The 11,956-nt window shown below is 33.2% G+C and overlaps 1 protein-coding gene across 2 annotated transcripts; it reads right to left on the reverse strand.

The window, feature by feature from the left end:
• Window positions 1-1,060: 1,060 nt before the first annotated feature.
• On the reverse strand, window positions 1,061-10,476 carry LOC114321050 (polygalacturonate 4-alpha-galacturonosyltransferase). Of its 2 annotated transcripts, none has more exons than XM_028268180.2 (11): window positions 10,192-10,476; window positions 9,938-10,106; window positions 5,326-5,360; window positions 5,182-5,241; window positions 4,906-5,043; window positions 4,717-4,783; window positions 4,582-4,628; window positions 4,077-4,411; window positions 3,605-3,962; window positions 2,015-2,593; window positions 1,061-1,690 (listed from the first exon to the last, which is right to left on the reverse strand). In XM_028268180.2, the coding sequence occupies exons 2-11, from the start codon at window positions 10,086-10,088 to the stop codon at window positions 1,415-1,417; spliced, it is 2,046 nt and encodes a 681-aa protein (XP_028123981.2). In that variant the 5' UTR covers window positions 10,089-10,106; window positions 10,192-10,476; the 3' UTR covers window positions 1,061-1,414. The 2 variants fall into 2 exon arrangements, with proteins under 2 accessions (XP_028123981.2, XP_028123983.2); XM_028268182.2 differs by having other exon boundaries at window positions 9,938-10,091; window positions 10,192-10,457.
• Between the last annotated feature and the right edge of the window lie 1,480 nt (window positions 10,477-11,956).

Raw genomic sequence — 11,956 nt, forward strand, 5'->3', positions numbered from 1 at the left:
TTGTAATCGGTAAATATTTTCAATGTTATAATTTTCAATTTCAATTTGTTTCTCTCACTCAATTTCCTCCAAAGAAGTCCTTGACATTTTCAAGACATAGAACTCAACCACATTGTTTAATATGTTATTTTTTTGTAAAGATAAAGTTTTATCTGTTGATATTTCTTTGTTGATTGATCCAAACTTTGTGCTGATTGTATGACATTACCACCTTTTACGTGGTAGTTTTATCTGTTGATTTTTACTAACATAAATTGGCATGTCCAGTGAAACCATTCTAATATAGAGTTATGGCGATAAAGAAGCAAACTAATGCGTATGGAATCATGCCTTCAAATGGCATGTTTATGTCTTGTGTATATTTTCTATTGGGAGAATCCAATCAGTGAACTAAGCAGCTGCTTTAACAACTATTCATCAAAAGACTATTCAGGCTGATTGAGCAATGGCCATGCACATTTTGATGAAATGAAACAAGCCGTCCTTTATATGCACCAAAGAAGGGTTACCAAAATCAAGAGATCATATATGGGGTATTTCATGCAACATGTCATTCAGATTCAATAACCATGGGTCAGCTAATGGAAAAAGGAACTGCAACAACCGGTCACAAGTGCATGCCAGCTTGTCACTAATTGTAATTTGGGTATAGACCTATTTGGTGCAGTTTATTTGATTATTAGAAAGTAGAAAATAAGAATATCCCTCCCTCAACTTCTTGATCGATAATCAGTTACTTGGAAGTTATTTTGGTCTTACAAACTATAAACAAAAGTTGTAACAAACATTCTAGCACAAATTTGAATATATATATAAATCTATAGGCATCCTCAATAAGCTTCACCAAACAGGCACAAGTCAATTCAATTAAATGTAGTACAAACTCAGTCGAAACAGCTTATCTCAGATAAAAGAATTGCCAACAAATAGATAACAATGGCATATGCCAATTGCTAGGATATACTCAGGCTAAAAGTTTGTGCTGAAGTAGTAATGTCATACAATCAGCTAGTAGTGATATCTGAACAACCAAACATTATCAAAAGGCTAATCCAATGACTGACTTGGTAAGATCTCCAGGCCTGTTTCAAATTGAACTTGTACAAAATGCATAGGGCGTCATTCAAAGAATACACAAATACGCATTCGACTTCTCAAATACGAGGTTTACTAGAGTCAAATTCAGTAGGGAGCTGTTACAGGTCAACAAGTTGATTTCAGAGGGAGGGGGTTGACAAAAATGAACAAATTTGAATTACACAGAAGAATAAACAATTAAGGATATAAGGGAAAAACAGCACAGAACGGGTAAAACCCCTCCCTTGTCCTAAACTAAATTGAACTGAAGTCACTATTCAGTTGGAAAGGTGAGAGACAGAGCATTTGGATGTACCTTAGTAATCCACCGTCCCCTTCACTCACTTAGGTTGCACCTGCGTACATAGGGATGATCAAACTTGATATACCTGGTCCAGTATGACCGGTATTTTGTCATTGCCAATTCTAGCCATGGTTTCATGTTTCCGTTGTAGTGTATAACAGCTGCATTCTCAATTTCTGACCGATCAACACTTGGATTATAGCCGAGACCAAGCACATGCCACGACTTGTCCAGTGGGTGTGTCAGCCGATAAAATGTCATCAGTCCCGGAGGCAAAGTTCCAAGCTTCCAAAGTACCCTATCTTCATTCTAAAACAACCACCAGAGCAGGAACAAAAAAGTAAATAAATAAAGGAATTCAGAAATGTTGAAAAATGAAGCATTTTGAATTGAAACTTGAAGGGTGGCAATAAGAAGTTTAGTTTAAAGGACACCAAATCACCACATGAAAAACAACAGTACATAGAGGTAAAAATTTAAAGAAATAAATTAATATAAAATGCCCACTATTTCCTTTAACAACATAACGCGACTGATTTCCAATAAAGTAAACTTGCCAGTGTCATCCCATTTTTATATCAAACAAGAAAATCAGAGCCTCAAAATAAATGCAAAGTTTTTTGAGCTACTAACCATATTCTGCCACTTATGATATATGCCAGTGATATCTTTCTTTTTCCACTCCTCGAGATCAAAAATGTTCATCCCATATGCCCAACCACATGCATTGGGATCAAAGTTTCTTGCAATATGAGGATTTGAAAAGTTCAGATACTTGTCGAAACGGTGAAAGCTCTCACCACATGTTTCCACTGCACCGTTCACTTTTCCATGGAGATTCACTGACCACAATCCTGTCAAGTCCTTTTGGACAACAATATCATCATCAAGAAACAGAATCTTATCCAACTTGGGATAAACCTGAGGGAGATAAAACCTAAGGTGGTTGAGCATTGAAAGATATTTTGGGTTCCTGTACTTGAGATTAGAAGAGCCAGCAGTGGGATGATCTGCCTTGAAATAGTACTCCTTCATGGCAGCAGACTCTAACTGCCTCAGAACTGGGCAGTAGGATGAGTTGAGCCACTTAAATTCATCAACATTTTCAACATGAATGGTGGCTTTTCTGGGAGGGTTCAATAGAAACCACATATTCATAGCTCCAAAGTTCAGCTTATCAGTAACAAGATGAAATACATGTTTCTGTGGCTCCTGCAACACAGCCAAGTGGCATATTTAGGCTATAGCAAAGAAATATAATAAGTAAACCTGCGTGAGCCCTAGATCCAAAACTGATTTCTCAGTCACTGTATCAAGATACAGGGATCATATTAAATGGTGAAAGATCAACCAAAAAGGACACCCACTTGAAGAATGTCAATGGCAAACATATAAATGATCAGAAGCAATTTTGAACAAAATGATTTTAAAAACCTTCACCAACATTATCTTTGAAAGCGTCAACCGTGCAAATCATCTGACCTTCACTACTACATTCCATTGATATGTTATTATGGATCGTTTGGATAAGTGGAACGGCAATGGGAATAGGAACGTGATATTCCACTTATTTTAGGCACGATAAGTATAGACTTGTATGGACTACATTATTAGAATTTAAGGTACTTCTAGAGCAAGCTCTTAAAAAACATTAAAAAAAATTATTCTATAGCAATTTTCTTTTAACAATTAGACAACTAATAAAATATAGTTCTTTTTTAACAAATTAATCATGTAAAAGAAAATCTCTATTATTATGAGTATTATGATTCATTCTTATAAATTTTGTCCTGCCAATATTCCATTCTTCCTAGATTTGAGTTCATTATACTTGATTTTTTTATTCCTTCTAAGAAAACCTTTGGAGTGCAGTTTTGGGAATGCTTTGGATCACTAAAAATCTGGGGATAGTGGAGTTAGGAGTAAAAATGTACAATGATTCAGAATGTGTGTTCCAAAACCTTAAATCGCTTGGGTATTGCATTTTTTGATAACTCTATTGAAACATTCATTTGTGTGCAAGATCAAATTATCAAAAAGAGCTCTATATTTCAAGCCACCTATGCCGGAATATGTCAAGGCTAACAGGTCATGCTGCTGAAAGAGCAAATTCCTTAATACAAAATAATTTAACATGTAACCTATTCTTTCAAGAGATGTCACCGCTGCTATTTATAACCAAACAATGAAAGCCACATGACACATTGGTACAGAGTCTACTACCTTAGCATTCATGATGGTTGAGTTGACTACAACTGATGCAGCCAAAACATTGTCAGAGAAGAGAGCATAATGGTAAAGTTTTGGATTTTCCAAATTCTCACTTCTAGGGAACTTTCTTTTCTCTGGTGGAAGGAGATAGTAATCTATGGTTAAGCGCATGGATAAGCAGTGTATTCCATTAGGAATAGTCTTTGCCGCTAGCTGGCTCAGGAATGTGCTCTGCTTTTTCAAGCTCCTAACTTGCTCATCGGCCGATTGAAGCATTGCTCTCAGCTTTCCCGTGACCAGTTTGCAATCATACAGTTGCTCTCTAGCTTTTGAGAGCACTTGGCCCATAGATTTGATTTTCTCAGGTGCACTGTATAACATATTTCTTAGTTAAAATAAAATGAAAAGTACCAGAACGATAAATATGTAGAATATGATGAAATGAAAAGACAATACATGCACAATGATAATATACTTGCACTACCTGCGAGGTAGATCAGTGTCTGCAGTTGCTTCCCCTAAAGCACGCTGACTGTCTTTGATCCGACTCTGTAGTTCTTGGGCCAAACCAGGGCTCTTCTTCATATTTGCAATGCTGACATATACCCTTGCCATAATAATTTGATCTCGCATCAAGCGTACTGTTGAATCAGTATTCTCATTCTCATTTTCTTTCCTCCATATACTGTATTTTCCCAGAACTGCTGAGTCAACTGATTTGGAACGTTCAATGGCTGCATTTTCAAGTTTTACATTTACTTCATCATCTTGTTTTACTAAGTCAGCTGCACGTTTTTCCCATCTTTTCTCTCTCAATTGCTGCAGAAAAGATCAAACAGATAAAAATACAAACTCAAAAAAGGTAATGCAGCTAAAAGAAAGGCACAGACAGATATGCAGATAATAAGCAGAAGGTTGAAGACGTTTTTCAATTATGCAAAGAACTAAAACCATTGAAAACACACAATGTATGGATTAATGATATTTACCCTTCGTGCTAGTTTTGCAGGTGTATCAACAAATTGAGAGTGATCATCTGCAAGAATAGAAGGTTTATATATTTAATTCATATAAATATGTAAGCTAAGCAGTTCAAAGATTAAAGGCCAGGTGAAAGATATTACCACCAGAAGAATCATCACGTTTTCCTGTAGGGTTTTCTTGTTTGATGTTTGCAGCTATTTGGTTCGGCTTTAAGCACAATCAAAATAAAACAGTGTCAAAAGCTGTATGTTAGACAGTTTTTTGCATCATAAAATGTGAGGAAAAAACAGGAGCACCAAAATCAAACTAAAGCCTGATAGTATCCTGACCTCAACAGAAGTGGCATTATTCTCAGCCGAAGTTTCTAGCCCAACAACTTTCCAAGAAGCAGACAAATTGTTTTTTCTGAAAAAATCAAGACTCAGAGGTCCCAAATCATTTGTGTTGGCTGTAATGACATCAAACACCTAAAACATGTGCATAATTAGTGTGCCAGGTAATGGGGAAAATGTAAAAATGAAAAACTACCACTAATTAACCAAAATGAGAAAGTTGGAGCACAATAACAAGATAAACCTCTAACTACATCATCAAATCAAACTTGCCTCTTTTGAGAACAGAGATTTAACATGTTGCAAAGCCAGCTTTTCTCTCCAATCTACATCCTGTAAATTCAATGTTTCCCACACTGTGAATAACAAAACAGCCTGGAATTGCAATCCAAAGTATATAAGCACCAAAATGGGTACCTCTTTACTAGAACCAGCTAAAGAACCACTTTGATCTGCAGAAGAAGAAAAAATTAGTTTGACACTAACTGATATTCAATAACAAAGAGAGAAAACAAATTGAAGTGAGACAACAAAAAAAAAAAATGGTACTTGAATGGATTTTGCAGACTTTGATTAACTGATAGTTAAATTGAAATTCACAGAAGACCATAGCACAAGTTCAATCATCAGCATCCTAAAACATAAGTATATGATTTCATTTATTTAAAAAAAAAAAAAAAAAAAAATCTGATGAACAAGGAATTTGTTAAGCCGTCTTATGGCTATATACACCAAGTTCACGTTAAAGCGTGTAACAATTGCAAAAGACCCCAAATCTGTAAAGGACCAAATATTATTGATCAATTGACCAAATAGATCCCACCATATAAAGTAAAACTTGCATTCCGTCAAGAACAAAGCCAGAGAGAATCAGAACCAAAGATGTGACCTAAAAATACGTTGCATAGAATCAATTGAAAATGGTTTGGGATAATACTTTGGAGACCAGTACATACTTGTGAGATTGGTGAGGTAGGGAGTTTTATGGCAGTTTGTATAACATCTATAACTCAGCAGAATGCGAGGACGAGGTGACATGGCGAACATCGAAGTAAGGTAGCTCCTAGGTCCGTTCTTCCTATAACGTGCATGCAGAAACTATTAAGACTCGATTCCTATAGAGCGTGGTTGTTAAAATCAGGATCCTACGTAGAATCAAAAAGGGGGTCTCATGGATTGGATCATGGATCATAAGATTCTACTTTCTATTAAAAATAATGTAAAATTACAAATAAGAACGATACATATTAACAATAAGGTGAAAAATCAAAATCCTACCTACAATCCTACAATGATCCCACACGATCTTACCTTCGAACCTGCTATAACACCGATTCTAAAATGATTTGGATCATTTTGGCAATTTAGGGTCATATGATCCAAATTGCAATTTTGACATGTGGAGAAATGTTGAAGATCAAACACTCCTAATGTGGTATCTCGTGCACTGTAAGTAATTTGATTAAAACCCACCAAAGCCCAATTTTGCATCCATAGAAATTGATATAATCTGAATTGATTAAACGAACTTGAGGATGTAATAAGACCACATATGGCAAATATTGTAATTGACAGCACAGTTTTTGTTTAACAAAAATATATAGGAATCAACCTCTTAGTTAAAACTATGAAGAGAAATTATGGAACCTAAAGGCCATTGAGTAGATAAGATGAAGAAATGGATACAAAATGTGACTTTACGCGTCATAGAAATGAGGAATAGTTGGAAATAAATCACTAGGAGATCTCAAAATTGGGCTCATAACTTATCCAAAAGTCATAAGAACCAATGTTTGTTGAGTGGTTTAGGCGTAGCCTTGAGAAACCTTTATTGATAGAACCATCATTGCTAGTAATTCTAAGAAGTCGGAGAAACTCAAGCTTCAAAAGAAAGTCCTTATGCCAACATCATGCCAAAAGAGATCCTCAACCGAGTCCAACCCTTCTGAACAACAAAGCAAATTCCCCCAAAACCTCAAACCAGAAATGGTTGCTTTCAAAACATTGAGTCTATAATCTTCAAGAGAAGCAATCCTTTCCACAATCAACATTTTTATGTTGATGCCTTCTCCACAAGCTTTCTTTATCCATTCCAAATCTTCAACACCGTTCTCCTCCCACTACCCTAACCATCAAGCACAATGGCCAAAAACAGAAGACCCGCACAGATTCAAACATTAACTTTCACCAAATTTTTTAATTTTTAATTTTGTGCATCTTTTCACACAAACCACGTTACTAGGGTTCTTTAAATCAATAAAATAGAAAGAGAAAATGGGACAGATAAAGAGCAAGGAAAATGAGAAAGACAAGAAGAATTCTAACAAATATGAGTCAAATGTTCCAAGCCTCTTTATCACACAAAAAAAAAAAAGAACCAAAAAAAAAAAAAAAAAGAACGGAGACTATACAATAAGATTCAAACCCACAACACCCACACCAGCATGCCCTACACAAACGTAGAGCAAAACTCAAGCATCTCGTCAACTCAATATTTGTCAATCCTTCAAAATCCTAATTTGAACCTTTATATTTGCTTATTTCCCCACTCTAAAAGGAAAAACACATAACCAAATACCCATTTGTTGTTTAGGATATAAGCATGATGTTAAACACGTAAAAGAACTTCCAAAACAAGACTCTAAGACCAATGAAAATTGTATTAAAAAATTTCCATCATGAAATATTCAATAAAATAGATAATAATCAAATTTAAAAATTAATAAATAATAAATAAATAAATCCTTATTAAAACTAAAACACTACTAAAAAAAATTAGTTATAGACCTAAGGATTTTTTAAAATTAAATTTTAGCATACGTCCAATGTAGCAAACAACTACCACAACATTTCCCCTTCTACTAAGCCTCACACAGACTTCATGTTAGAAGCTCTTAAGTTGTCAATTCTATCCCATTTCTTAGCTCAAAATCAAATAGCAAAATTTTCCATGCATGCCTCAATTATAAGACACTCTATACTACGGCACAAAATTTGTAATTTGACAACTTAATTTAGGTTGCCAGAATGGAACCAGATTTAATTTCATAGCCAAATTACTTATCAAAATAAAATTTTCGTCGCAGAAGGAACATCACAAAGGCAAATTAGATGCATGACTTGCAGGGCTTAGGCTGTAGCTTGAAAAGGGTAAAAAAAAGGTGACAACTATTCAAACCCAAATTCTCTTAGGGTGATTCTACTTACACCATTACTTTACCTCTTTGCACTCTCTATATGAGTTTTTTTTTTCCTTCCCAATTTTTTCCAGGTGTGAAATTACCTTTAAAGACAAAACACAAAAATTAAATATATTTTGTTATCTTCTTACACCCCTTGATCTTCAATCCCTACTCTTTTTTCTTTCTTGATTTTTCTTTTCTCTTACACATTTCTTTTCAAAAAGTGAGAATCATAGTATTTTGTTTTGTTTTTCTGGACTGGTGTTCGACTTTCGTTCGGTGGTTCAAAATCAAACAAAATAAATAGTCCGACATCACATTTCTGAACAAAATATATAAGTCTGGTAACCAACTACCGAATAAAAGATATATTTCTAGTAACCCCAAAGTATTTTTTTTTTTTAATTTGTTTGGCTTCTCATTACCATGTATTTTCAGTTTCATTTTTTTATTTTTTTGCCTGAAAAGATTATACTTATACTCATTGCAACAACGCAAATACTGCAATATTAGTAGACTTTAGTCATGAATTCATTACAGATGAAGTTTGTTAAGTTTTTTTTATGAATACGATTTTTTCTTATTTTTAATTTGTATTGAGTTTTATTAATAATTTGACGTATAAATGTATTTATTATCTTTAGATTTTTAGTAGTCGTGAAATATTAATTAAATGGGCTTCTAACGTTGGAAAGAAGGCTGGATTTGTCATTGTTATAAAGATATCAGATGCAGGAGACAATGGCAAAAAACCAAGACCTACACTTGCTTGTAAAAGAAGTGGTTACAATAGAGACAACAGGAAGATCAAGGGGGAATGATTGAGGTTGACAGGTCCTAAAAAGTGTGGATGTCTATTTCTATTAAAGGGAAAAAAATTACATACAAATTACCAAGACGAATTGTGATAACATGTTTGATTAATGGATGCAAACAATGATAGATTTTATGGATACTTTATGGATATTCGTACACTTGATGTTTTTATGAATAATTTTATGGATGCTTTTTATGTATGATTTTATGAATGCTTATTTGATTTATGAATTTTTTTATGGATGCTTCAAGAAAAAAGTAAATCTTTTAATGTACAGCGACGGGGCCTAGACAACTCTATTGTAATTTGGCAACATGACACTAGAGTAATCCTATTTGTATAATAATGAATCATTGAACATGCACTTCACAAGTGACCCAAATTAACTTTTTATTATCATCTAATTGGACGGCAACATAACGCTGGGAAAAATAATATTGTCCGGTAACATGACACTGGAGCAATTCAAATTAATTAGTGTTGTATTACCGAACAGGCCCATCATAAATTAAAAAATCATTATTTGGAAGAAAGTATCTCTGGAAATGTATAGCAACAAAATGTTGGAGAAATCTATCTTTTCCGGCAATATAACACCGGAATAATATAAATTGTTTAGTACCGTGTTACCAAAATTAGTGGTGTAAAGAGATGAAATAGTTAATTTAGGATTAATTTTGGTAATATATTGGGGGTGTAATGAGAATTACATTTTATTATTTTTAGTGGTGTAATGAGATGAAGGGTATAAAGAGGTTAAATAGTGATGTAAGTAGAATAATTCATTCTCTTATTAAAAAGGTAGAAAATTTTGTCAAACCCATGATTGATTCTTAAGAAATTCTGCAAAGAAAAAAACGCGTTAAACCAACTCACCATAAAAAATAAAAAAATAAAAAGCTCATGCTCTAAACTCAATCAACCAAATTAACAGAATTGGGTGTCCCAATAATGGGATTAAACGAAATTACAATATTCCCAGGGTGAGATCTGAGGAAATGAAAGAGAATATGGTACATAGTATACCGACCAATTGAAGTCGAAGTATAGAGTCCTCGTCCGACAAAGAAAATCAAGGGCGCAAGCAGCGAAAAGAAGACGAGAATGGCAATTGGGAAGCGAGATCCACCGCCTCTGTTCCTGTGAATGCCCGCACCTGATAATCCCCTCTTGATTGCCATTGTCTGTCTCTCAAAACCCTGAAAATTAAAGAACCACATAGATTAGTATAGGAAATTACATTATTATATACAGATAAATACAAGGAAAGAGATAGGGAATTACGAGGGAAATCGAAGGAAAAATTTCAAAAAATTATGTGTTGAAATCCATTAGCGAGCATGAGAAATTGCGAAGCAGAGAAATGTAGTGTGTGATTTCAGTGACGAACGAAGAATCTCAGAGGAAAGGAGCCAATGTGTGTGAATTGGGTGCCCTAGGAGATAGAGAGAGAGAGAGAGAGAGAGAGAGAGAGAGAGTGACGAACAGCGATCTGAAATTTCGGATTTGGAGTCTCGTTTTTCGGTTTTAAAAGTTGGTTGCTCTCCGATTAGGGGTTTTTCCCAAACTAAGTCTTTTTGCATCTTATTTTTCAAATTATGCCTAATTTGGACAAATTTTTTAAATTAAGTTAAAGTATTATTACAAATCGCACTTTTACTGTTTAGAGTCTAAAATTTGATGAAGAGTGAAAAAGTTATTCGAAATCACGATTTTAATTAAGAAAACGCTATTTGAAATCACGCTTTAACATAAATTTTTTTTAAAAAAAAAACGTGGTTACAAATTTTTTTTTTTTTAAAAAACGTGATTACAAATCGCGCTTCTACTGTTCAAATGCAAAATCGCGTTTCTAAATGGCGTTTTCAAATCACACCAAACCAACCCACACACTCTGACACACCCCCCCCACAGCACTCACGCACACTTTGACACACATACGCCATCACACAATATAATTGAAAAATATAATTTTTATATATAATAATAATTAAATATATATAATAATAATTTATAATAGTAAATAATAATCAACTATATAATTTTTGTAAATATAAATTATTTTTATATAATTTTTATCTTTTGAGTGGTTAGAAATAATTTTTTACAAATTAAATTGAAATAACCGTATGTATATAATCTGTCCAAAAATTAAAATGATAATTATTTTTTACCCTTAAATGATAATTATTTTTTATTTTTTATTTCTTAACCAAATTAATTTTTAATTTTTTAAAAAAAATTCTAAAAATCAAACCATACATAACCTAAAAATCTTTTGATAAATGACTTAGATATGTATGATTTAAGGGTAAAAATTTTGATAAATGACTTAAATGATAAATCAAACTATCGATAACCTAAAAATTTTTACTCTTAAACCATATGTATGTAAAGGTAAAAATTTACTATTATAAATTACAAATTATTTTTTATTATAAAAATTACATACGTATGGTTCATATTAAAAATTTGCTATTATACAGACGTTGGGTTATTTCAATTTAATTTGTAAAAAATTATTTCTAACCACTCAAAAGATAAAAATTATATAAAAATAATTTATATTTACAAAAATTATATAGTTGATTATTATTTACTATTATAAATTATTATATATATTTAATTATTATTATATATAAAAATTATATTTTTCAATTATATTGTGTGATGGGGGGTGTGTGTCAGAGTGTGCGTGAGTGCTGTGGGGGGTGTGTGTGTCAGAATGTGTGCGTTGGTTTGGTGTGATTTGAAAACGCCATTTGGAAACGCGATTTTGCATTTGAATAGTAGAAGCGCGATTTGAATTGCGTTTTTTGGAAAAAAAAAAATTTGTAACCACGTTTTTTTAGAAATTTTTTTTTTTGTTAAAAGCGCAATTTTAAATAGCGTTTTCTTAATTAAAATCGCAATTTCGAATAGCACTTTTACTATTCATCAAATTTTGGACTCCAAACAGTGAAAGCGCGATTTGTACTAGCGCTTTAGCTTAGTTTAGGAAATCTGTCCAAACTAGGCCTAGCTTGGGAAATAGGATGCAAAAGAGGCT

The sequence above is a fragment of the Camellia sinensis genome, chromosome 5 (assembly GCF_055761805.1).
Source record: "Camellia sinensis isolate YWXY chromosome 5, ASM5576180v1, whole genome shotgun sequence".
Classification (NCBI taxonomy): Eukaryota; Viridiplantae; Streptophyta; class Magnoliopsida; order Ericales; family Theaceae; genus Camellia; species Camellia sinensis.

Excerpts from the sequence above, each read along its gene's own strand:
- LOC114321050 (XM_028268180.2), bottom strand. The coding sequence starts at position 10,088 with ATGGCAATCAAGAGGGGATTATCAGGTGCGGGCATTCACAGGAACAGA. Across the intron at positions 5,242-5,325 it reads TAGCTGGTTCTAGTAAAGAG|GATGTAGATTGGAGAGAAAA; the intron begins GTACCCATTTTG and ends TTGAATTTACAG. Across the intron at positions 4,412-4,581 it reads CTGCAAAACTAGCACGAAGG|CAATTGAGAGAGAAAAGATG; the intron begins GTAAATATCATT and ends TCTTTTCTGCAG.